This window comes from Melampsora larici-populina (assembly GCF_000204055.1).
Source record: "Melampsora larici-populina 98AG31 unplaced genomic scaffold MELLAscaffold_33, whole genome shotgun sequence".
NCBI classification, from domain to species: Eukaryota; Fungi; Basidiomycota; class Pucciniomycetes; order Pucciniales; family Melampsoraceae; genus Melampsora; species Melampsora laricis-populina.
The window spans coordinates 512,763-538,976 of record NW_006768797.1 but is presented as its reverse complement, the minus strand read 5'-3'; the positions used below and the strand labels follow the sequence as shown (position 1 = coordinate 538,976).

The window sequence follows — 26,214 nt, the reverse complement described above, 5'->3', positions numbered from 1 at the left end:
ATCATGAGTATCCGATCAGATCGGGTAATGGTTCATTCAGGCCCGATCTCACTGCGCTTGAACCTGGTGCTGCGGGGTGTTGTTGATTGAAATTTGAAGTTCACCACTTGTGCTTTTTTAATTTCTCTCAACTCAACTCACCACGACGGTCGACCTTTTCTCTTTGGAACTTCAACCCTCTCATCGTCGTCATATCATGGCTACCAGAAACCCTTATCTTTCTGAGAGCGCTGCCGGAGCTCTCGATGGCTTTCGCGCTAGAAAAGTCACTGGTAAACAAGTCGAAGCCGCAATGGACCATTCTATCAATCCCTTCACTGGACGTCCTTACACCTCTCAATACAAAGAAATTCTTTCAAAACGTAAAGCTTTGCCGGTCTTCAAACAGGTAAAGTCAAACCCACAATTTATTCGAATCTTTCTTTATCTTTTTCTTTCTTTCTTGATCTATCAATCAATCGTGGTGTTCTGTTCACCGACGATTCTTCTTCGACATTATTTGGCTGACAGAGATGATCCTGTTTGACGACCAAACATAAAATGATATATCCAATCCAATTTCTGCGGGACTCGGTCGTAATCTTAGATGCCAGAGTTTTTTGAAATGTACAATCGAAATCAGTTTGTAGTTATGGAAGGAGAAACGGGATCAGGAAAGACGACTCAGTATGTGGATCATAGCATGATTTGACTACCTCGAATATGAATTGAGAGTTCTATGATCTCTAGGATTCCACAATATGCAGTATACAGCGATCTACCTCACATCAAAAATAAACAAATCGCGTGTACTCAACCCAGACGAGTAGCGGCGATGAGCGTAGCTAAACGTGTAGCCGATGAGATGGACGTCAAGTTAGGCGAACAAGTGGGTTACAGTATCAGGTTCGAAGACTGTACCAGTCCATCTACCATTTTGAAATGTAAGACTTTCAACTCGGTTTCCGGCAAACGACCTCTTGAACCCAGATTGACCCTCAAATATTTCTCAAGACATGACCGATGGAATGTTATTAAGAGAAGCTATTCACGATAATCGACTCGAAAGATATTCGACAATCATTCTTGATGAAGCTCACGAACGAACCCTTGCAACTGATATTCTGATGGGCTTGTTGAAAGACATTGCTAAACGTCGCTCTGACCTCAAGATCATTGTCATGTCCGCAACACTCGATGCAGTCAAATTTCAATCCTATTTCAACCAAGCTCCCTTACTGAAAGTTCCTGGTAGAACGTTTCCTGTCGAGACCTTCTATACACCTGAGCCTGAACCTGACTATCTAGAAGCCGCGATCCGGACAGTGTTGATGATTCATCAAGCTGAAGAACCTGGTGATGTTTTGGTCTTCTTGACCGGAGAGGAGGAGATTGAAGATGCTTGTCGCAAAATCTCGATTGAAGCCGATAATCTAGTCGCTAACTCCTCTGCCATAGGTCCCCTGAAATGCGTACCGCTTTATTCATCCCTTCCCCCTCAGCAACAACAGCGTATCTTTGATCCACCCCCACCACCTCTCACCCGAAATGGACCACCGGGTCGAAAGGTTGTCGTCTCGACCAACATTGCCGAAACTTCATTGACCATCGATGGGATTGTGTATGTGATCGACCCTGGCTTTTCGAAACAGAAGATCTATAATCCTCGTATTCGAGTCGAGTCATTGCTTGTCTCCCCCATCTCTAAAGCTTCCGCTCAACAACGTGCTGGACGGGCCGGTCGAACGCGACCAGGGAAATGCTTCAGGTTATACACGGAATCTAGTTTTGTGAAAGAGTTAGAGGAACAAACCTATCCCGAAATCCTTCGTTCAAATCTGGCTAGTGTGGTCTTAGAATTGAAGAAGTTGGGAGTCGATGACTTGGTCCATTTCGATTATATGGACCCACCTGCACCTGAGACGGTGATGCGAGCTTTGGAGATGTTGAACTATTTGGCGGCGTTTGATGATGATGGAAACATGACACCGCTAGGTGCCATCATGGCCGAGTTTCCTCTCGACCCACAACTTTCGAAAATGTTGATCTCGAGCTCAGAGTTCAAGTGTAGTAACGAGATTTTGAGCATTGCTGCCATGTTATCAGGTACGTGTTCACTGGTCTTTGATGTATACCAAACTAAACTCAAGTCGGTCGTTTTCTAGTTCCCAATCCGTTCTTGCGCCCCCATAATCAACGTAAGGAAGCCGATGACGCTAGGGCACAGTTCACACATCCTGATGGTGATCATTTGACGCTTTTGAACCTTTTCCATGCCTACAAGAGTCGTAAGTCCAAGTTCCCCGGACAGCACGAGTTTCATCCTCTGTTTGATGACCCGACTGAAGATACTTTCTTCAAATTCTGAATGATAGAAAGTGACCCGAGTAGCTGGTGTTGGCAGAATTATGTCGCTTATCGAGCGATGCTTCAAGCTGATAATGTGCGATCACAGCTCACACGAACCATGGAACGATTTGATCTCGATCTAGTCTCAACCGACTTTAATGATAAGAATTATTATACTAATATTCGAATGGCTATCACTACTGGATACTTTATGCAAGTGGCACACAAAGAAGGTGCTAAGGGAAGTTATACCACTCGGGATGGTCAAGTGGTGGGGCTTCACCCTAGTTGTGGATTAGACAATAATCCTGAATGGGTGCTTTACAATGAGGTATGTTGCGTGACTCTTTCTTTTGATTGTATTGTTTTGACTGATCACTTGAACTTTTCTTTTTGCAACTTATTTTCAGTTTGTATTAACTACACGAAACTTTATTCGAATTTGTACAGAGGTAAAACCTGAATGGTAAGTAAATCATTTATATATTTTATAAAATTCGATTGGAACTTAAGATGATATGTGAATGAATATATATATAGGCTATTGGATTTTGCTCCAATGTATTTTGATATGTCAACTATGCCAGATGGAGATACTAAACGTGCATTACAAAGAATCATTATCAAACGAGAAGGCAAATCGAAATCTGGATCACATGAAGAAAGAAGAGAAAAGAAAAAACGAAAGAAAGCTGAGAAGTAGTGGAACTTGAATCTTGGATGGTTTGAATGATTAGAGTATTGTTTAGGAGAGAAGTACTTTAGTGAGATCTGTTTCATTCATTTACAATAGAAGAAATCTTACTGTTATGTAGACATGTGATCTTTGGAAGAAGTTTTGTTTCTTGGTTTAGAACAGAGTTTTCAACAATATAGGAACTTGTTCAAGTTTGACCAGTATGATTGGTCTGAATGGACTTGAGTTGAAGGCTTTTTCATGCTTTTAGAAGTCTCTTGTGAGATTTCAGGGCCGGGCGAGAATGAGCCGGAGCGATTGATTTCTCTGCACCATTGAGGACCCATTTCCAGGCTCCACAATGCACATAGAATTCTCTTCAAAATACGGCTGCACATTAACTTGACCAAGTCCCTACCTCCTCATGGCGCAGACACCCTCTGGAGGCTCCGGGGGACGTCTCTGCTGTTGGTGAGACCTGTGTTAACCTAGGTGTGAAGTTGGGGCTGCACAAGGGACACAATTTTTTCTTTTTACAGCATGGTTTCAAGTTAAGCTTAACTAAGTCCCTCGCGCCGGACGCGTCCGCGTCCGCGTCCTCAGTTTCAACTTTCAAGTGTTCAGCACTGTGCTCGAGGTGGTCATGATGACGTGATATCATCCATAAACTTCGGCGTTCAAGGCCTGAATAGAATTTCATGTTCAATCACAAGGATTAAAAGTTGAAAACAAGCTTGAGAGAAATGTATATCAGAGTTCCTAGTCGCCCGATCACGTCCATGAGTTAGAAAAAAAGATTTTCAAGGGACGGCAGGCCGGCTTAATGGTACTCTACTTTAATCTGATTCAGAAACACAACATTTACCGCAAAAACTAGCCAAGGTAACCCAATAAAGATAACGTGAGGGCATAGGCAGTGGTTGCAAAGTGTGTTTGTTTTACCAACCATCACTTGCGGCGTTTGAATCGTTCCTAAGAAAATCAATCTTAACGATCGAGATTCTTGAGTGAGGAATGTTGGGAGGGCGGGCTTGGGGTCTAGTTTATGTACTGAAACCTCACGCAGTTGCGCGGTCAGAAAGTGAACCTAACTGTGAGACTTTTTCTTGGTTAGGTTTGTTGAATCCATCGGCAATGTTTTATTGTGCAAGCACTTGAGGTCACTTAACTTAAGTCAAGTTGATGGGGTCCAGGCCAAGCTTTATCCGCGAGATTGATCTTTAAAGCAACCTACAGTGGGATTCCTTTTTAAGCATTGCCTTTACAAGCATATTTTTTGATAAGCATCAAAAATGATGTGACCATTTTTGGTGGGCAGTAAATTCGGATTTATAAGCATTTTAAGCATATGCTTCAGGTTTTGACTGATATGCTTGTATAATTTCATGTGAAGCATGAAAAAAGAAGCATAACATGATTTTTTCATGTGTTTATGCTTCTATGTGATGCAAGAAAGGAGAAGAAAGCTAGGTGAAGTGGAGTAAATTAGGCTGCATTGAGTAGAAAAGCCAAGATCAATTGAAAAACTGTCTGTCAATTTTTGCTTCTAGGTTTCTGTAGTACATATTTTTCAATAGTTGCAAGTGCCAAGCATGACATTCAAGCATAGCATAATTTTGAGCATGTTTTATGCTCCTATAGGCTATTAGGTCTGTTCCAATAAGAAGCATTTTTTATATTAGCATGGGATTTGGTGCTACCATCACCATGCTTATAAAGGAATCTCACTGTACACTGTAAAAAAACAAGATGTATGAGGGGATATCAAAAGTGCAAGATCTTGTTCTCTTTCATATCAAGGCTTACTTTTCAAGAAATTCTGATCACCTGATGAGAGAATTCCAATGGTTTGATGACTTGTTTAAATGGAAAAATAAGTCCTCACCTTCTTTGTGAAGAGAATTTCAATTATTCCATGGAATTGTACATAAGTATTATTGATTGAGAGTATAGACCAGCTGTTTGTACATCTGATTCATCATCTCAAAAAAAACAAGTTCTCTTTCAAAGAGTCTTGTTATTCTTCAATATATCGAGCTTGTCATGCTCCACAGGCTATAAGACTTTCATTTCTGATTCATCAGCTAATCAGAGAGAACAAATGGCAACAGCAAGTGTCCATTTCAAAGACACCGTACTCAAACGAGCATGTACCCCGTTTGGCCTTTTCTTTGAACTTCCAAGTGCCTAGATTATCCATCTTGATGAAATATATGATTTTGACCCCGGTTCAAAACGAATTGGTTTTGTGAAGTGAATCCAACCTATCAGTAAAGCCCCCCTTGCAACGTTTTCCAAGTCGGTTTCTTGGGTTCAATCACCCATGATAATGTATCTTGTGACGACTTGTATGGTGGGTTTAGGTACACTGCGGTTCAAAAGATTCGTAATCTTTATGTGATTTCACCATCCTGTTCCAATGATGTTGTTTTCATATGTTGATGACATGCCCAGTAAAAACATGATGTAAACATATGTGGTTGCGTTGCGAACTTGTTATTCTGATCTTTGTTCAACACTCATCCTACATAATCGTGATGTAATCAGCAGGCATGCTGAAGGTATCAACAATAAAAGTCACACATACTTACGACATATTGCTGATATAATCTTCTTGGTTACATTTATGAAATGCAATACACACATCGTCCAAACATGGATTCTGGAACATGAATCCAACCCAGATCTTGATCGGTTTGATTTTGATTCAATTTTAATTGTCATTTTATTGTATCGGTATTGGTATCTCGATTTTGATTTCTGATTTCCTCTGTTGGCATCATTTGGTTTCCTTTTGGTCACAATACTTTGCTTACTGGGGCAACACAGTGACATGAGACGCTGGATACGTTCCGGATGTACCGTACAAATAAGAAAAACAACAATGTTTGTTCAACAAAAAGACTTTTAATGTAAAGAAGTAATTGTAGGTAGCCATAGAAGAAAATCCCAATGATATATAACAAAAGAAAAGGAAATGATGAGCCAATCCCCATTCAGTCAATATCTATCAGTACGGTACATCTTCTTGCCACTAGTTTTTGCCAGGGAGAAATATATTATTGTTTGGGGGTTGGACTTTGAGAAACTTGAGGATGAACTGAGAGGCCGATTGAGAGCAACAAAATTCGATGCAAAGGATATCCAGTCAATCCTTTGGGTTCCATACAAGGACATCCAATGAGCAGAAAAAATCACCATGGACTAGTGATGACCAGGAGAGATCAAAATGGGTCAGCAACTCTAGAATAACGGCTGGACAGACAGATACAAAGCAAGATGAAGGCATAAAGCAGCTATACTTCACTTACCAAGAATATCATATCACGATCGGTATGCAAGGTCGACAGATGTTCATCGGACCGACAATCTTCGCGGCGGTGAAATTGAGTTACCTGAAGTCACGCAAAAGCAGAAACACTCAGTTCATCTAGTACATGTTCCACAGAAAGATGTGTCGTACTATACCCACCAAGCCTTTCAAGTTGGGAACTGATTGGTCTTTGGTTGTATGGCCTAACTCAGGTCCGTATCAATAAGAAGAGTGATATATGAGGTCGCGCGAAGGTGGAAGGCGGGGGTCATTGATCAAAACCGAATCAAATCCAAGCAGCCACCGAGACTGATGAACGAAATTGGATAAGAAGGGAAACGAGGGAATGGATATGATAGTAGTATAGAGAAAAGAAAGTAAAACAAAGAAGAGATAATAAAAAAACAAGTCAAAGAGCGGAACAATGTGAAAAGTGATCTGAGACTTGTTGTCAAAAGGGAAATGACTTGATTTGAGTGAAGGTTTTCATGACTTGGTTTTCCAAAAGTCGAACCTCGGGTCTCGTGGGCTTGCTTGCGACAGAGCTTTGGTATCAGAAGCTCATGAACAATCTACATCACTGAGCGGTCCAAGATGAAAATTATATGTGAAGTACCTGGTGAAATCATAATGGGCACATTCAGTTTATGTTGTGGTCAATTTATGTTCTGATGAGGTATCAAGATACCTCGAGAATTTGTGTTTTCAAATTATGACCCAAGTACATCAGCTCTACATATATTTTACAAAAATTCAAAATCCACATCACAATCCATTTCTCTCGGACGTGTGATTTGCTATCACTCTATCTTGAGAGTTTCTCTAAGCCGTGACTAAGACCTAGGCACGTAAGAAGCTTACAGCTCTTTAGAGTCGTTCTACCACTGTAGACACAGACTCTATATGTATAGGGTTTGTGTTTATTGTGGTGTGGGGTGGGCCCCAGCGAGATGTTGAGGTATGTACGATCCTCAGATCATACCTCTAACCTCGCTGAAGCGAGAACGGGTCTCTCGGAGACGCGGGCTTCTCAGCCCCGGGTTGGTGGGTGGGCTTTGAAAAAGAAAGAGAGAGGGGATGAGAAATGTTGAGCAGGAATGTGTCTTCGAGAGAGCGTTAGAGTTGGAAGCGTGGGAGAAAATTTTCACACTTTCTTCCCAACTCGTAACCAGGCACTTGCTTCTGTGAGAGTACGTGCGCGCCCGTAGGCGCCTCCTGCTCTGCATCTCACCCTCTCCCTCGGAAATGGACTCCCGTGTACCGTCTCAGGCTTTGGGAACACGGGCAATTACAAAACAGATTTGTCACTGGTAGGTAAAGTCCCATGTTTCTCAAATGTGATTACTGGGGGTGTTTTGAACACATATTTGCCCTTAAAGTTTGCACCGTAGTGTAGGGGCTCTCTCTCGTCTCCACGATAAAGTTTCTTGAAGATCTTTTGTGATGAGCTTGATTGAGTGACGTCATACCCTCGCGGGTCGACCCGGTGAGTCAGCAATCGATTTGATTTGATTTGTTCTGTTGTGGTTGGAATAGTCAATCAAGCTTGAATATTTCCATTGTGAATATCTTTCTTACATTTCAAGATGACATTCGAACACCCAGAGACCAATGCGATGGACCAGGTACGTCCACCTTAACATAGAGATCCCGGCCTATCTATCTGTTCTTCTGATGAGGCAATTGTTTTTATATCAATCTATGGTCGGATGGTGGTATGGACGCAGGCGATAAAGAATGGATTTGGTGACCTGGAAGCGCTTCTTGCAACGTTACCACCCATGTCAGTAATCCCGCCAGCTTCATATGAGGTGGAGCTCTAACATCCAATGTTTTGGTATACTGCCAATATGATCTTAGTAAAGAGCAAACGGTAGAAACCATAACTGAAAACACCATCGCAGTAAGTCAATTTGAGGATAACCAGTGTAGTCCTGTTATCCTGCACTCACACACTTGACTGCACTTAGGTCAACAGCCAATGCCCCGATCCTCGAATGAAATTTGTTCTCGAGAGGCTCGTCACCCACTTGCACGCGTTCGCCAAGGAAGTAGGTCTTCAGACTGATGAATGGGTAAGTCTCTTCTCGTAAGCCTTCATGGGACCCACCATACTCTAATTAATCCTGGCTTGAATGGATGACAATAGATGCAGGGACTCCTTTTTCTCACTCGAACTGGTCAAAAGTGTTCCAATATACGACAAGGTAAATGTCTCCACAATGATCAGCCTGAGGACTTCCCGCACGTGTCTAGAAACAACTTAGTGATACAAGATATCACAGACTAACACTCCCCCTTTGGGATTTCCTCAGAGTTTATACTTTTGTCAGACGTCCTAGGATTATCCGCTCTAGTCAATGCACAATCTAATCCCAAACCAACTGGTTGTACCGAGTCTACCATCTTGGGACCATTTCACACCGAGGACGCGGCTGAGATTGCTCAAGGAGCCAGCATCGTGGCGAAAGAGGGGGCTAACAGACTCTTGATCAACGGCAAGGTAACCGATATGAAGGGAAACGCAATCAAAGGTATTTTCATTATCCTCTCACTCTGATTTAATCCCCAGTTTGGCTGACCACAAAGTGAATGATGATAACAACATCCAGGTGCGAAAATTGATGTTTGGGTAAATTCTGAACCACGTGTTTTATTGTGGTTTGTGAAACTAACGTAGGATTGATTTGGAGGATAGGAGACAGACGAGAACGGGTTTTACGATGTACAACATCCTAATAGAGAGGCTCCGGACTGTCGTGGAATAATGACCACAGATGAAGATGGAGCTTTCAGCTTCAAAGCAGTCCTTCCAGTATGAAATATTGTCCTCTTTCAATTACCTCAAAGTACGTATACTGACATGTCTTGTGATTTGTGATTAGGTTCCCTATCCAATCCCTTCTGATGGTACGGTTGCTGAACTGTTGAAGCACATGAAGCGACATTGCTTCAGACCTGCTCATGTACATTTCAAGATTGACGCAGAGGTAAGAAAGGGCTCAGACACTCAATTCGCTTTCTAAACCGGGAACTGACAAGCGCGTCCGCACCACCAAGGGCTTCGAAACGTTAGTGACGGCGATATATCTCAAAGGAGATCCATTTATACACTCGGATGTCGTCTTTGGCGTTCGAAATTCATTGATTGTTGACCCTGTCGAGCATCCTGCCGATCAATCTTCGTCTCATCCATACCGTACTTTAGAACAAAACTTTGTATTACCAACTTTAGATGAAGTAAAGCATCTAAAGGAAAAGAATCTCAAAGGAAAAGAGATCAAGGTAGTTTAGTTTACTTTCTTCATTTGAAGTTTTAGTTCTGCAATATTCTGGTTGCCTGATAGGATCACTTCAATACGGTTTCTGATGAAGTGAGCTAAGTGATGTATTCCTAGGCCTTTCTCCAGCTACTTGTACTCTCACATTTATTCAAGATCTCGAAAATTATTCCTTGTACTCTGAAAGCATGTTTATGTGCTTCTGAATATTTATTATCATTGTACCATGTGTCAACTTGAGAAGATGGAGAGTGAGACTTCAGGGCACGCACTTGAGATGCAAGATTCATTATACTATGATAATCAACATGGTATAGTTGGCAGGCAAGAAACACGGGCCATGTAAAGCAGATTATTCTACAGAAAACTAGAGATTCTTGGATACCTAATTGATGACGACACGTCCATACTGACGCGTACGATCCCGATCAGAACACCACAAGCTACAAAAGGTATAAAGGAGGCAGAAAAGGATGGGAGGAATTCTGGTATCTATATACTTCAGACATGCAATAAAGAAATCCATCTCTCAGGAAACCATGGACCAAAAGGAATACAAAATCTGATGAAGGACCATTCTGAAAGTTTAGGAATTCCACTTCTTCCTAAACCTCTTTCAAACCTAAAGGAATTAAAGTTAATTGGATTAGTCAATAAATGGTTTCTTTAATCAGTTTCTCAATTGTATAAGGATTTTTTGAAATGTACTCACCAATTTTCCATAGCAGGTGTTCCAAGGAAAGATAATAAACACCAAAGCCAAATCTTTCCAAATATACCACCTACTTGACGTCCAGTTAGTTTCTTAAAGATGATTTCTAATATCATACCTATACCTGAACCTAAAAAGACCCAAGTAGTTGAAAAAGTGGGATCTATTTTTGAAGCTGCCACCACCACTATGAAATGTAAATCGAAATCAGAAGAGGATCAAAATGATTGAGTTTTATTCAGAAGAAAAAATGGTGGAAAGGGTATGAATTGAGTTTACCGAATTCATGAAAAAGACCACTGAAAAGCATTGCCCCGAGCGTACTTGCTAACCTTGAGGCTTCCTTTCCAAATGGTTTGAACATCCAAGCGGACTGAATCAATAGGTATGAGTAGATCAGCATCGGATTTTATAAATCATTGAAAGCTTTCTGAAGAAGAATATACCGGATCAGCTCCACAGAAGACTATATGACGACGAAAGATTGTATGCCATCCTGAATAAGACCGGTGATAGGATAAAAGATAATCAGCTACATAAGAAGTGTGAGAATCTCGTTGAGTTGAAGTACAGACAGACGTTTTGACCAAAATTCGATCAGACTACTTGATTTCCAAGGTTGATTAAATAAAGGAGGATAAAGAGTACTATCCCATTTGCCAGGTGCGAGATCAGAAGGAAGGAATTTCGGTCCTAGATAATAAACTGATACTTCTATTAAGTTGAACATACAACCTAAAAGTTCGATGAGTAACATAGCAGATGACTACGTAAACAAATCAAAGTCAGGTAAAAAAAGATAGATTAAACTTGAGAAGTTGAGATATATGAAGTCCTTTCAACACAAATTTGATGATGATGATTATAGACTTACTGCAAATGGACCGACAACTAAATAAGGTGCAAGTGTTTTTAAAATTAATGAGTTTGGTAAATGAAACCATTCTTGTAAAACTCCATAAACTCCAAATGGATGTTGAGCAAAAGAAATTGAAATCATCCAAATGATTAAAAATAAAAACTGATTTAAGATTGATTTCTTTAATGTTCTTTTGACAAATTCTTTCATTGAGATTTGATTTGATCTTGGTACCATTGAAGTGGGAGGTGACCATGAAGTTTGTAATCCACGAGGTCTGATGTACATAAGAGAGAATGTAAAAGTTTAGGCTTCAATAGTTTTCATTCATGGATCATGGAAATCAAAGAGCTTACGAGAAAATCAGCCAGATGAGGAATTTAATCCTTTCGCCCATAGATGGGATTTTAGAAGATGCATTCCTCTTGCATAAACTTTCCTTTCCGCCATTTAGTTGATCATCCATCGAACCATCAGGTGATTTTACTTCACATCCATCATCATCTACACACCATCAATCTTTAATTCAGTCCACAGAATCATAAAGCTTACAAACATATATAAGAAGATCACTTACTCTGGTCTTCAGTCTTGTCATTGAGGACAGTTTTAGTAGAATCCAATACTGAAGCATTTGATAAACCGAATTCAATTGAAAGACAAATTGCATGAAAAGTAGCAAAAGAAATCAAAGGAAAGTTCATATGAAAGAAATCTTCAATCGGTTCAAATTGACGTATTCCATTACTACTCAATGCTAACCAAATCGTAATTGGCATGAATCCTAAACGAATCAATTTAGCAGATAAACTTTTTTCATAAAATGGATGTAAAAAAAAACCTTGAATTAAAAGACATAAAAAGAATTGATAACCTGATAAAGCTCTTAAGATTTTAAATGTATAATCCATTTGTTTGTTATTTAATTTGATCAGTTTGTTTTCAAAATTCTTGTGAATGATCTTTATGCAATTGTATTTCGAAACTGATGAAAAAGTCGGTTTTACAATTTGTTCTTGGTAGGAAATCTTCAACGTAGTATTGGGAGGGGGTATTTGTAAACTTTTTTCCAAACATTTCAAAGTAGCCAGCTTTCTTTCATTTCATCAGGAATGTGATGGTGAATTAATTTAACCTTCACATATCAAGTTCACCTCCTTTTCTATAGACATACATATATGACCCAGTGATTCTAATTAGGACCACTTTTTCGAGCTAGTTATTCTGACTACTACATAGCCTTTATTCGATTTGATTTCAAAGATTCCGATTGATATGATTCACGTGATATAGAATCTATAAAGGAAAATGAAGAAAAGGAGGTCTTTCTGCTTTCCATTTAACCACAACAAAAAACAGAAGAAAATCTTCTGTTCTGATGCGAGTCAATTTTGCAATTCCCTTTCAATCATTCGATTCGAATATTGGCCTTATCGTGCATGAGGGGCGATGATTGAATTGAGAAAGAAGGAACGATCTGAGGAGGAAGGGGCTTCTTTTACAATCTTCAGCTAAATACCTTCACATTGCTTGTCATCCGGTCATGAAATAAATTCTTGGAAGATGACTTGTAAAAGGAGTCTTTGATTATTCTTTTAGATTTTCATGGCTTTTGCGTGATTGCCAAATTCCCATTTTGAACATTTTAAAAATGAAAGACTCTCCTATGAAACGGCTCCTCACCTAGTTTTACGTACAACGGCTTTTCACGCGCGCAAAATCTGTTCGAAATAGACTACTTGGAGATATGGACCTGATCAAACAAAGATATCAAAGATCAAGCCAGTCAATCAAGAATCAAGAAACTACATTAATCCAAAAAGAAAGAAATCAAGATAATCCAAAAAAACAGATTTTAAAAAACAACAAAGTAGAAAGCGAAACCCTGGTCTACAGAATCCAATGGAATCCCCCAAAAAAATAAGGAACTTAATACAACAAAAGCTAGATGGCAAAAAAAGAACAAGTTAAATAAAAGGTGACTCTTTTAAACTTTGACGATTAAGTTTTCCATCATTTCATTTAAATCTTCATCTTCAATCACTTTCTTGATTGCTCTTTTACGAATTCTTGGTACAGGTATTAAATTCCCACCACATTCACACATTTGTTTATCAGGTTTAATCGAATTAGAATGTCTTCCATACCTATTTTTTTGTTCGTTTTTCAATTCGTCATGTCAATCAAAAAAAAGTCTGGAATCTCATTTAAATAAAAGTATGATATAAAACATCACTCACGTTCTTGAACAATCTGTTGATGAACAATTCCATTTGAATTTATAATCAATTTCATATGTATGTTTGGTGGTAACTTCGATTTGTGGTATAACTTTATGAATCTTGCGAGCCCAAGCTTTAAAGTATTTTCCATGTTTTTCATCCTAAAGGCCAACACCATCATACATATCGAAAAGAAGAAGACCTAACTGTCAGCTACCGAAAACCAAATGTAAGAAAAAGAAACCGAAACAAACCTTTTGTCTATCAATAATCCAAGTGGCAACATGACAAAGTTCATGTGCCAAAGTGTTCATCAATCTAGATTCTGAATCAACTACTTTTGTACCTAATTCAATCACCACTTTTTCTCTTAAGATCACACCAGTCTGATTATCTCTAAACACACTCCATTTAGCTTTACCTGCAGTAGTATTCAATCGATTACTCCAAATCAAATCAAGTTCGTTTGGTAATTTGTTTCCAAACACTTCTTGATTTAATCTTTCGATTAATGATTCGGCTAGATCGTCACGTACTTTAGCAAACGGTATCTCTTTCTTTGCAATGGGTTTTTTGGTCGTCGTAAGTGATGTTGAACGACGTGAAAGAGGCGTAGAGGAAGGAGTCTTAGATTGGGTGGGTGGTTTGGGCGGTACGGATCCGGTCATCTTGGTTCCTTGACGGGGTACGGTAGACTTGGAGCACGTAGGTGATGGTGGTGAATCAGTAAGATCGATGATCGGAGGTTGTTTCTTGGTAGTCTTGTTTTTGGGTGGAGATTCATAATGTGTTTCGAGAGGACTACATGTTATTCAAAGTTAATCAGAGAAATCTTTAAAATGTGGAATCAACAAACAAAAGAATCAAAACGGTTGACTAACTTTACTGAAGTTAAACCAAGCACTCTTGCTCGGTTTAACTCAAATAGTGCTTTTCTCTTTGGGTCAAGTCTACAGAGTAGCAGAAAATAAAAAAGAATTATGAATCAAATGATCCTCGTTGGCACTTTGACTTGGTTTGGTGGAAAAGGATCAGAAAGGTGAACTCACTCTATGGAATCATCACTATCACTTGCTTCGTAACGCGACTTCAAAAGTCGAGCTGGTTGATCAGCCTGACGCCTATTATGACTCATAGAAAGCTCGTGCGACGTTTGAGGATTAGATTTTGAATGATTCTCTGCTTCTTCCTCATCATCACTTTCTAAAGCTTGAAGTCTTGGTTTGCGTGTGGAGATCGGATGATCTATTTCCTCACTATCACTCTCTACAATCATTGATTTCTTATTCCTGTTCAGCGACACACGTCGACCTTTGAAGCATATCTGATCCTCTTCATCTTCATCTTCGTCTTCATCCTGTACGTCATCTTTCTCTTCATCTTCAACACCATCTGGTACGTCATCTTCAGCCAACGCTTGGTCATCTCCATCTTCATCATCATCATCTGAATCCTTCTCTTCCTGCGCGTCCTCCTCTTCCTCCCCATCTTCAAGAGTATCTCGGCCTTTTGACGAAACTCCTTCAACAAGATCCAATCGATCAACCACGCTCTGATCAAGTCCACATCCATGATTATCATTTTGACCATCACACTCATGAGTTTCGCATACCTCATTAGATACATTAGATTGATTTAATTCAAGTTGAGAGATCACTTCAGGTTCAGGTGGTTGTGAATTATCTTCAGAGATATTAACGATGGTAATTCTTCTAGACCTTCTTAAGTTTTGAGTCATCAAAAGTTTCTTCTCGGCTTTCAAATCTGATGAACTTCCAGAACTTTGAAACGTATCAGCAATAGTGATTCGTCTAGACCTTCTCAAATTTTCAGCCATCGGAAACTCCTTGTTAGGTTTTGAGTTTAATGAACATCCAGAGCTTTCTCCAAGATGACGTGAATCGGTTTGGGTTGATGGAGTAGCTGAAACCGACATATTCTTGAATAAGATTTCAAAGCTTTCATCAACAACTGATTTACGCGGTTTATGAGTAGGTGTTAAGAATTTGGAAGCTGGACCAGAAGATCGACGTCGGATTGAACGTTTGGTAGTTGTAGAAGCTAAAGCTGGATCAAAGATTGGTTGACTTGGAGCTCCAAGATCAAGAAGATACTGTAAAAGTAGTCAAACGAAAAAGGATTAGTCAATAAAAAAACTTGAATGAATCAAGATTTGGAAACACTAACTTCAACAGAAGATTGAGATTCATCTTGATGATTTGGATTAGAAAATTTAATTTTATTCTTCGTTACACTCTTTTGAGCTAATTGTCTTAATTTTGATTTAGGAGTCTTGGCAGATAAAATGAAATCTAATTTATCTGGTTCACCTAATATATTCATTGAAACATTTGATGAATTGATTTGATCTTTTTGAGGTGTTTCACATGACATGGTTTCTTGATTGATGATTGAGTTATGAAGTGATTGGGTATTTGATGGATGGATGGATTGTATTTTCAAGTTGATGAGGATGAGAATGAGGATGAGGATGAGGGTGAGGATAAGGTATTGGTTGAGTTAAAATGCTGAGTTGAAATTAAAACCCTGATTTTTTTGTGCTTTTTTTCTAAAAAAAACCTCAGCTCTCACCTTCAGGGCGCGTTGACGTAAAAAAAAAGTAGAAAATCTAATCACTTTGAGTACTATTTCACACAATCACTCATTCCAATGGGTTTCCTCTCACATCTTTCCTTATCCTTGAAACTTTGGATTGGGTTTCTTGTCTGCATACAAACATTTCTACAATGGTCAACTCATGTCAAGGTAAAGGTCAGTAATCAATTGATGAGTTGGAGTACAGATACACAGACCATCTTACCCTGTTGATCTTTTATAAAATACTTTACTACATAGTTCTTCAACTCAAGTTCAATTTGATGAGATCTGGATTCAATCAGCAAGGTATTGGATTTCTTGATTGTATTCCCAAGACTTGAATCACTCCAAAGGATGAGTTCTTTTACTCTTGGGTAATCAACCACAGCGTCAAATCCCTTGTGGCACGTCGACGTGCACACACGAAGAGTTAAAGAATAAAAGTGCTTGTGTTTTCTTTCGGTTGAGATTGGTGGCTTCCTGTGCCAGACCAAGCTTTCCTTTGTCAAGAAATGTTTCGCGGCAAAAGTCTCCACGAATGGCGGTTGGCCCTTTCGAGAAAAGGGTCGACACGGCCTTTGTTGTATCTCCTCTTCCACTGAACCGTTAGGTTCGAGTATTGCCTTTGTAAAAGTCTCTTGAAACCATTGACTTTTGAAAGACTGATTCAACATATGAAGCAATCAAAGATTGCTTGTGGGCAGTATATCAATCCAAAGATTTTGCTTTTCTGTCCGAGTTTTCTGCCTACATATCCAGTCCCTCCCCATTTGATAAATCTTCAAGTTCAAATCTCAAGCAATGCGTTGGTCTATAGTCTCTTTCCGTTTACTTTTTTTGTTTCGCGTATCCTGATTATTTTTCTTTCTATAAGCTCGGTCTTCGCATCACTGGAAGAAAGGCGCCGCAGCGACTTCCCTGAAGGCGGTGAACGCTTCGGTCTATGACAGTCTTCCAGATTCGAAAGAAGCTATTTGCCAATCGCTGGCAAGCTTTACAAGATTTGTAATTGGATATGACAAAGGCACTAAGACTTACCCACCTTCTCCCACCCCCGACGAACTCTGCCAACTTCGACCTTTTGATCAACAAGAAATTATGAGTAATCGACAAGTTTTTTCAACAGTACCAACTTCAGTTGAGGTTGGATTACCCGATACAAATCTAGACACATACAAATCGCTCTTCCTCATTGACTTGGAAAATCATGGCATCAGGCGATTTTCGTTTGCTTGGGAGCAGCCGGACAGGAATTTGTGGAATCGAACCATGGCATTGTTTGTTGTGAAGCATTGGCAATACGCTCACTCACAAGATGCATTCAAGGATTCAATAACTCCGGATCACAACACCGAAGCAAATTGCATTGGCATAGTCCTTTGTTGGATCCGTGGTCGGTCTGTAGAAATTCGTCAAAACCGACGGTCTCCTGCAAAGCTCCTTCAGAAGGAGACTCGCCGGAAGAAAATAACGGTTTGTTCAGTTTTATCTCAGTATCAACCTTTAAGGATTTTCGTGGTGATATCCTGTGAATTGTTTAGCTGTTTGACTACTGAGTCAAATCACTTTCCCGTTTCCTACTTGCGATTGATCTTGCTCAGGAAGCGTCTGAAATCTTGCCACATCACGACTGCTGTTCTGACACAGAGTGGCAGCCAGAAGCAACTCTTTATCAAGCACCAGGTCTGGCCTGGCGAAGTCAGCAGTACACAGCGGTCATTCATCAAATTGATCGGTTATCTTTCAAATACGTTTCATCTACGCAGAGTGAACTACTGGCGTCGCGAAGGTTTGATCAATGTAGAACACACACCACGTACACCAACACACATGGTTCTGTGTGTCCTGGCCTTCCCGAAAATTGCTATGACCCAGTTTTCCTTTTCAATTTGACTGAGGAAGAAAAGAAAACTCTTCAGATTAAACCGGTAACATCTTTTTTGAATACTTTACAAAACAAGATACCAAGCGCTCTGCTCTAGCTTAAATTGTGATTCAAAAGTATCGAAAAGTTAAGCATTGGTTCATGATAGTACAGACTGATATGTGATTTAGAACACCAAATGATGTATATAGAATATTCCTGCAGCAATTAACAATTGATATCATTTTTTTAAGATAACAAAATATAACAAATGATCACCTTGACATGTTTTTTTGGGTAATACATTGATTGACCGAGCAACTCATTCTTAACTTGAAGACATGTCTGCTAAACTCTACAGACAAGAACATTTCTATCAGTTTGAGAACACATTGTTACAAGTGGAATTAAAGGCACTCACCATACTTCGAAGACTGACAATGGAAACAGTTGGGTTGTCTATTCCAAAGGTTCCAGAAGTGTTATGCAATGCAGCACAATGGCCAAAAATTTCCTCGAAAAGAAAAGATTGCAGTATGAGACTGTGATTATATTTCACCGTGGCATTCAAATATGGCAACATGTGGTATGGGTTTTTATGATCGTCAATCGAGTCAAGGTCTCGGAACACGTGAAGAACAAATATGGGATTTGAGTGATTGTAAGGTCGTATAATGTGATGGATCACACCCGCACCTTTTTTGCCCTGTTGGAAGAACTCTACGTAACTATTTCCTACGTGTTCACCGTATATGCTGAAAGATTTACCGCTGTGTCGCCAATTAGACGTCATCTCTAAACTCACTTCGGTACTGCAGCCCATGGCCTGTAATAGTGGGTTGATAGAGGCGCTGATTTCGGGAGTTGGTAAGTACTTCTTCCATTTAGGTGATGTAGTATGTAATATGATATCAGCTCCGATTTTTTCTCCGTAATCCGAAGGTACATTCTTGAGGAAATTCAAAAATGACGCTCTCTGAGCATGCTTGGCTATCATGGTATTCCCAACAACACCTTGAAAGAAAAAAGGTGGACATCAATCAGATTGGTAGATCCCTAATTGTTCAAAAAATAGAAACAACTTACTACGGTCGCCGCTTTTGGGAGTACGAATCATTGTACCAATTATGCGCTCGCCAGCCCAACATGATGTGTATGCAGGTGGTCCTAGTAGACAACATTGAGCAGGAAGATGCTGGGCAAAATGGAGGTTGGGCTTCGATTTGATTCCAGGCCAGGTGTCAAGAAGGTGTGTGCGATATTTGACTAGTAAATGAGGTAGTGTGTTGATGTCTTTGTTGGTCATTGTGCAAGAAACACAAATATTAACAATTTGTATAGCAAGTATGATGGCGTTATGTATTTTGGAAGCATCAGAGTGTTCTTCAGCATTTTTGTGATATGGAACAAGTGAAAGAACCATAAATACTGTATACAAACTTAACCACTCCGATGCTTTTGGAGTACCAGACATTGGCATGCCTACTTTCGAGGGGACACGGGTCAGCCACGATGGAATAATGGTTTTAGCAACAGTGTTATGCACCATCTCAAGTTCATGGATCGCAATGCTGGGACCGGTTGGGATTATAAATGTGCTATCGGACTTTTCGGATGATTCAGAATCCCGTTTGCTTGTATCCTCAGAAGTTTCCGTGGCGGTGTGGGACTTAGCAGTGCGAGAGTATTGTGTTCGAACACTTGATACTTTTGACGTTTGACTGTTGTGATGTGCAGAGGCAGCATCGTCAATCTCACTCATGTTGACATCGATATCTCCAAGTGCTGAAGTATGTTCAACAGCTGGGTAGCTACCACGAGCCTCACTAGCCTCCTGTTGCTTCTTTAAGCCCTGGCCGGCAGACGGAATTCGAAGGTAAGTGGTTGAAAGGTCAGCTAAGAGGCCGAGAATGATACAATGCATAATGTCGATGGTTGAGAAATCAATAGGGTTCCAATAAGGTAACTCGTAAAATGCTGAATAGCGAGCTCCGTTAATCTTCATGAGTTTTTCTCTATCTGAAGGTTTTTCAGTGTCTAGCCATCTCTGTGCTTGCCTTTTGTGAGTTACAGAGGTTCGAAGGCGGTAATCGGTGACATCATGAACCCAATCAATGTCGTCCAGAATGATATAACACTTTGAGCAAGAGTTTGTTGAACGATGACCAGAAAAACCGGATACTTTTTTCATGGCGGGGATATCGGCAAGAAGAAAACACAAAGCAGCACTGATTCCTCTACCTTCTGGGTGAAGTGAAGTCTTGCTAAACCAAATTCCCTTCCATAAATCATGAAACTCCGATATCAGGGGTGCTAATATGGAATTCATCCGCTCACTTGTGGGCTCTCGTCGGTTGGGGGTCACGCCATAGATAAACATATTCTCTGAACGGTATCGAATGTCAGGCGGAAGATTGAAGCATATCAACATCATCAGGCCGGCACTATGTTGGCGTCCTCTTTTGGTTCCGTAGGGCTCGAACCAATCACAATAAAAGCCAAAAACAAGATTTCCTGAAGTGCGTGTAAATAATTGCCCATTTTTCTTGAAAGTGTTCCAAAGTGTTCCGTCCCAGACATCTTGCATGGTCCCAAGGGGAGCTCGAGGGCGCTTCAAAGGAGCGTCAATGTTGGTTTCAAAGGATGGGTTATGAAACATCTTAGCTAACCACTCGATTAATTTCTGGTGATAGAAATTTTGAATTGGTCGAACTAAAGCAGAACCTTTGGCGAATGGTTTATATAGCGGTGAATTGCAAACTATTCTGGTCGCAGAAGCCTTTTCGTTGGTAAATCTATGATTGTCACAGCTTGACTTGGTTGGATTTTTTTGTGGAGGTCCATGTAGAGAATAACAAACTTTGCACGATACTGTTGCAACTGCAGAAGGTTCAAGGTGAAAACACTGAAGAAGTTTTGCAACACTGAGGGGTATCTCTTTCCAAATAGATGCGATTTGAGGGTCTTTCAAAGTTAAAGCGGTCTTAACTTTGAGGCGTTCCAATTTGAGTGATGTTTGAGAGGCCGATATGGAAGAGTTCTTCAAAATCAAGTTGTTCAACACTTGGATCATGGACTGTACACATAATGGATGTTGGAGTAGCGTCTTAGGAGTGTAAAAAGCCCCGGTGTGAAGTTGTAGTTCATATCCAGGTTTCGCCACAAGGTGTGGATTGGTTTGGTGAGGTACATGTTGAGAAGGCTCAATTGAATTGAGAGGAAGTTCAACCCGCTGGGCATCAGGGGCCTTCAGTCGTGGGACCTTCCGGAGAGGTCTCTCGTCTGTACGTTGAGTCGTTGAGGGTAGCTCTGTACTATCCGGACTTCGACCACGTTTTTGTTTGGATGGTATGGCATCGCCGACCTTGATGCCAGAAAGGTCAAATGTATCTGCCGTTGTGACTGGCATCTCGGGATTGAAAGATGCATGATGGGATGTTGATGTGCTGGGAAGTGCACCGGTGTTTGATGATGCTGCAGCTTCGGAAGCTTTCAAATGCCGGTCATAATTTGTCCAATGGAAAAGACGTCCGGTGTGAGTTTCTCCGTTCTTCTGGAACTGCCGCGCCGAGCAGCCAAGTGGGAGACAGGTACAGCAGATGTGGTTGGGGTCGAAAAAGGCCATGGATCATGAATTAATGTATATATTCTGGTCACATGGATTGTGGTTTATATGATCAAGGATGTAAGTCAAAGGATGATGCAAAAAAAACTTGATTTGAAGAGAAAAGAAACTGGTTCTTTGAAAGAAGCGCTTCTGGATCACGTTTTCATTTAGGGCAGAGGGTTTCTCTAATGTGCAAGTGGTGGTTTTTTTGAGCTAGAACATTATATGTTTGATGTCAGTAAGCTGCATTTACGTTTTGTTCTTTGAAACCACTAAATTCTTGTACAGTAGATTGGAAATAAATGGCTAATGGTCCTCGAAATGCATGGGATCACGATCCATTTGTTTGATCACTTATGTAAAAAGGGTACGGAGTACATAAACCTCACCATCCTCTATGTGTTGGGTCCTGTCAAATTGTGGTACACAAATATCGTTCTGGAAATTTCCAGAACACTTTTTCCAGAACGCCAGAAGGTTTTTTTTTTGGTGTGTTCTGGCGTTCTGGCGTTCTGGAACTTTGAATGCCCCAAACTCCAGAATGCCCAACACCTGAGTACTGAACCCAACCACACATCCGCTAGCACACACCTCATACCACGCACATCAAACACCCTCCCACATCACTTTTCTCAACTCTCAGCACTTCTCGGTCTTGCATTTCAATTTAACTCTGCCTTTCCTCCTGCAATGGTTCGAAAAAGCCGACGTCGACTTCTGAAACGGTCTATTCACTTGGCAATTCACAAGAAGAATCAGTCACAAACAGACCTTTTAACTTTAGCTTTCCAGAAAAAGAGGAATTCTGAAAGCCTTTTCATCCTTCGGTGTCTTCAAGCAATCATCGTTCAGCAAAACTTACAATCCGAGGCCGTTTTAGATGATGAGCATGATGCCGATGATCGATTTGAGGCTAGGAAGCCACTGTACCTGTTTTTGCTGGCCGCGCTGGAATACCACTTGGCCAGTGCACAGTCTGTTAAGCTTGTGCTACTCGGTCGTTGTCTACGTCAAATCAATCAAAACGGACTCGATCGGCTTGAAGAGGCTCTAAAAATTTTAAATTCAACCCGCTATGTTCAGGATCGGAGATCGCGCGAACGCAAAGTTTTAAGAAACGCAGCGTTTCCGCAAAGGTTTTGGGAAGGCGGTGATACATTTATATGTATAGTAAGTCTGCTTTCTGATGTTTTCTCTTGGTGTCTGCTAATGAGGGATATTGTACTCTCACTGGTAGGCTCGAATGAGCGAGGAACGATTTTGGAAATTAGTCGATTTGATTCAATCAAGTGGTGTATTTCACAACCAATCACATCACAAGCAAGTCCCTGTACCATGGCAGCTTTTGGTTGCTCTAGCGAACCTGGGATCTTCGGGAAATGGAGGTGATCTTTCACATTTGGCATATATGTTTCACATTTCAGGTTAGTGAACTGTCTTGTTTGGTAAACATTGATTCTATTTACTGATCCGATTGATTAGTTTAGAAGGTAGTGTCCAAAATTGGAAGAATCGATGTATTTATGTGATCCTTCAAATTGAAAAGGACTGGGTGTTCTGGCCCAAAGAAAATGAACGACAAGAACTGAAATCCAAAATGAAGGATACTGTTTTCAAAGATACGGTGGGATTTATGGACGGAACTCTCATGCCACTTGCTTTTGCGCCGGTGAGAAATCCTGAGGACTATTGGACACGGAAAAACTTTTACGCTTTCAATGTGATGTTAGTGTGTGACGTACACAAGTCAATCCGATTCTATGAACTTGGTTGGTGTGGCTCGGCTCATGATCAAAGGGTTTATCGCTCCTCTTTAGTAAGTTTGTTTGTGGTAAGCTTAATGGATGAGATGGAGTTTAACTGACTTCTACCCAGCTCTTCACGGATCCTGCCAATTTCATGAACGAGGAAGAGTTTCTCTTGGCAGATTCAGGTTATACCTTATCTCCCCATGTAATCACACCTTTCAAACGCTCTGTTGGTCGCCACTTGAGGGATAATCAAGAAGCATTCAATCAAGAATTATCTAAGTGGAGGGTCATTATCGAACAAAGTATTGGTATGCTTAAAGGCATATTCCAGTCTTTAAAAGAAATCAGGATAATCTTACGTGGGGTGTCAAGTGCGAAAAGGGCGAATGCGTGGATCCGTGCGTGCATAATTCTACATAATTTCTCAAAGGCTGGTGGGGAAGAATGGCATGACGAGTTTGGATCAATTGAAGAAGGCCTGATTCACTCAGTAGGAAATGCAAGGCCTCCTCAAAACCAACCTTCTGGACAAACAACTGATGTTAATCATTTCAGGCAGGATACTACAAGGCGAGATGGTCTTTTTGCTGAGTTTATAGCGACTCCAAGGGGTTAATTAATCGTCTATCTGTTTCACTACATTTCAAAACTTTGAATCGTTCTTATCTGTTGAACTAAAATTCACAACTTTGAGTCGTTCTCACTGGTTTATTGGCTTTCAAACCTTTGATTGAATTTGTTTTAGTTTCACAAATCGACTCTGTTGTAAAAAAAATGCCACTCAAATTTAAATTTTTCAATTTGACCTTATTTATGGTCACCTTTTTGATAAGAAACTGATGATACTACTTCAAAAAGGTTTTGGTTATTCAAAACCACAAACAATGACCAAAAACGAGCAATAAATTTCAAATCAACAAAGGTAAAAGATAGAAAATAACTTTTTTCTTAATTTTATTTGGTGAAACAACGATATAAGTAAGAGTAGGGAAGAAACTGAAGGAAAATAATTTTTCTTTATAAGACTTGTTTTGTTAACAGACTTGTATTTGTGAAACAACGATTTAGGTAAGAGTAGAGAAGAGACCCAGGAAAACCGACTGGGTATCTTGTCTACATAGCTTCTGAAAGCAATTTGAAACTTTTCAACAAGTACATCTTGACAAACATTTGAACTTCAAAAACGAGAACCTTTTGAAACCGAATAAAATTGTCTCAAATCTGAGCAAACCAATACCGTTTTTTTATAAACTTGAGTAAGTGATTAGATCAGTTTTCAGACCTAAGTATAAATCAAAAGAATCAGTCAAGAAGTCTATCGCATAGAACATTGAAAATATCCTTACGTCTTTTCAACAGTCTTGTATAAATCATCAGCAATTATTTTTGCTTGTTCATAAGCAACATTGTTATCTTTCATGAATTGATTGATGAATTGTCCTTTTGCCATTGCCAATTCGAGTTCCATAGCCCGCTTTGTTTTTTGAACATCTAATCGAGCCGCTTCAAGTTGACAAATCTTGAGCTTCACATCGACCTGTGCTTGTTCTAACAGCTGTTCTTCAGTTAATAAGGTTTTTGAATCCTTTTTTGGCATCAAAGCACTGGCCAAATCCTTCATAACATCCTTCATTGTATTGCTTTTGAGTTCACTCTTGATGAGGACATCTTCAAGACGAGTGATTGAAGAATTTGACTCGGTGTCTGGCTGACTCAATAATTGACTGACTCGAGTTTCAGCCCCCGGTTTGTGAGTTCGGTGTGATTGTGATGGTTGGATCAAGCTACCGTGATACAAATTCTGTGTTTGATTCGGTTGACTCGGTTCTCCTAGAGATGAAATCAGATGAACATTAGTTTATACTGTATGAATTACAAGAGACAAACTCACCATCATTTTGAAAATTGTTGTTCAGAGCACGTCGAATTTCTTGGTTGAAATTGTCTTCCAGATTTTGTTCCTCGGTGAGCTGACAATAGTACTCATCATTGGAAGCTTGTGAGTGATCATCTTTGATTCGAGTGTTTGGGTCGGGACTCTCAGTGACTTGTGAGGCCTCGATCAGCCTTGATGACAGTCCCAAACAATTTAAAGAATTGTCAGCAGAGTTTGGTACCGCACTGCTTGCACCATCAAGGCGAGTACCCTTGTCTCAAGTCCCCATTGTATCCTCAAGCTCATAATAATATTTACAGTGGTGTTTGATAATATAATCTGATTCAAAACATGATCAGTCGGAGATTCAGAAGGGTGCTTGAGGATGGATTCACTCACCCTGTATCAAACACTTCTTACGGTTCAAATACTCTGGATGGTCATCAGTCCAGCCATTCTTTGCTTTCTCTGCTTCGATTCCATTCTTTACACCCTGACCAGTGCTATTTAGCCACATCTGACCCGAAATGAATTTTTTTCGAGTTCCGAAACCTGTAAGATAAATCATGTGTGTCAGTTGAGATTCAAAAGCTTTATGGTCTTGAGACTCACCTTTCCTTCCACGTTCTTGACACTTCGGCCATAAAAACCATGCTGAGCTAAATAATCGATGATCTCCTCCACCGTATGACTTTTCACAAGAGTCTTATCCTTGTACCAAGTCCAATTACCATAAGTTGTGATCCAGTTCAACAGAATACTCATCACAGTTTCCCCCTTCTCATTTTTCTCCTCTTCCCAATACACTGGTGCTTTTTGAGTGGATACACTATCGTTGGGTTCTTCTGCATCTTGTTTCTTGGATTTTCTTTTTGAATTGGACTTCGGGACTTTGCTGGTGGTGGCTTTGCGAGTGGATGTTGACATGGCCTTACCTTTTTTGGCCTTGGCAGTTCTTGAATTCTTTTGAATTGATGAGACTGGTTGTTTGATAGGTTGAGAGAGAGAAGCCATCGAATTGAAGGAGGATCCAAAGGCAGAGGGTGAAATTACAGTAGCAGGAATAGGTTGTGTATAGAAGTTTGGTGATCCGGAGTTCAAATTGAAATTTGATGGGTAGGCCTGAA

The 26,214-nt window shown here is 40.2% G+C and overlaps 5 protein-coding genes across 5 annotated transcripts; 2 read left to right on the top strand and 3 right to left on the bottom strand.

Moving 5' to 3' along the window:
• Positions 1–127: 127 nt before the first annotated feature.
• On the top strand, positions 128–3,272 carry MELLADRAFT_78481 (uncharacterized protein; the record flags this gene model as incomplete). Its single annotated transcript, XM_007412900.1, has 8 exons — positions 128–388; positions 587–666; positions 730–923; positions 994–2,085; positions 2,145–2,267; positions 2,355–2,659; positions 2,739–2,794; positions 2,869–3,272. The coding sequence occupies 8 exons, from the start codon at positions 197–199 to the stop codon at positions 3,029–3,031; spliced, it is 2,205 nt and encodes a 734-aa protein (XP_007412962.1).
• Positions 3,273–7,875: 4,603 nt separating this feature from the next.
• Positions 7,876–9,803, top strand: MELLADRAFT_44427 (uncharacterized protein; the record flags this gene model as incomplete). The annotated part of the gene is made up of 10 exons (XM_007412901.1): positions 7,876–7,942; positions 8,045–8,100; positions 8,178–8,220; positions 8,288–8,392; positions 8,467–8,524; positions 8,633–8,851; positions 8,930–8,949; positions 9,016–9,132; positions 9,203–9,307; positions 9,378–9,803. 10 exons carry the CDS (start codon positions 7,904–7,906, stop codon positions 9,609–9,611), a joined length of 996 nt encoding a protein of 331 aa, XP_007412963.1.
• Positions 9,804–10,306: 503 nt separating this feature from the next.
• On the bottom strand, positions 10,307–12,080 carry MELLADRAFT_108970 (uncharacterized protein; the record flags this gene model as incomplete). Its single annotated transcript, XM_007412821.1, has 7 exons — positions 10,307–10,497; positions 10,590–10,683; positions 10,757–10,842; positions 10,890–11,076; positions 11,185–11,446; positions 11,526–11,673; positions 11,747–12,080. 7 exons carry the CDS (start codon positions 12,078–12,080, stop codon positions 10,307–10,309), a joined length of 1,302 nt encoding a protein of 433 aa, XP_007412883.1.
• Positions 12,081–13,156: 1,076 nt separating this feature from the next.
• MELLADRAFT_108969 (uncharacterized protein) lies at positions 13,157–15,785 on the bottom strand (the record flags this gene model as incomplete). Its single annotated transcript, XM_007412820.1, has 7 exons — positions 13,157–13,316; positions 13,410–13,552; positions 13,646–13,737; positions 13,990–14,192; positions 14,273–14,341; positions 14,807–15,404; positions 15,575–15,785. The coding sequence occupies 7 exons, from the start codon at positions 15,783–15,785 to the stop codon at positions 13,157–13,159; spliced, it is 1,476 nt and encodes a 491-aa protein (XP_007412882.1).
• A 2,396-nt stretch (positions 15,786–18,181) lies between these two features.
• MELLADRAFT_108968 (uncharacterized protein) lies at positions 18,182–21,478 on the bottom strand (the record flags this gene model as incomplete). The annotated part of the gene is made up of 5 exons (XM_007412819.1): positions 18,182–18,208; positions 18,275–18,312; positions 18,550–18,802; positions 19,400–19,693; positions 20,714–21,478. 5 exons carry the CDS (start codon positions 21,476–21,478, stop codon positions 18,182–18,184), a joined length of 1,377 nt encoding a protein of 458 aa, XP_007412881.1.
• Between the last annotated feature and the right edge of the window lie 4,736 nt (positions 21,479–26,214).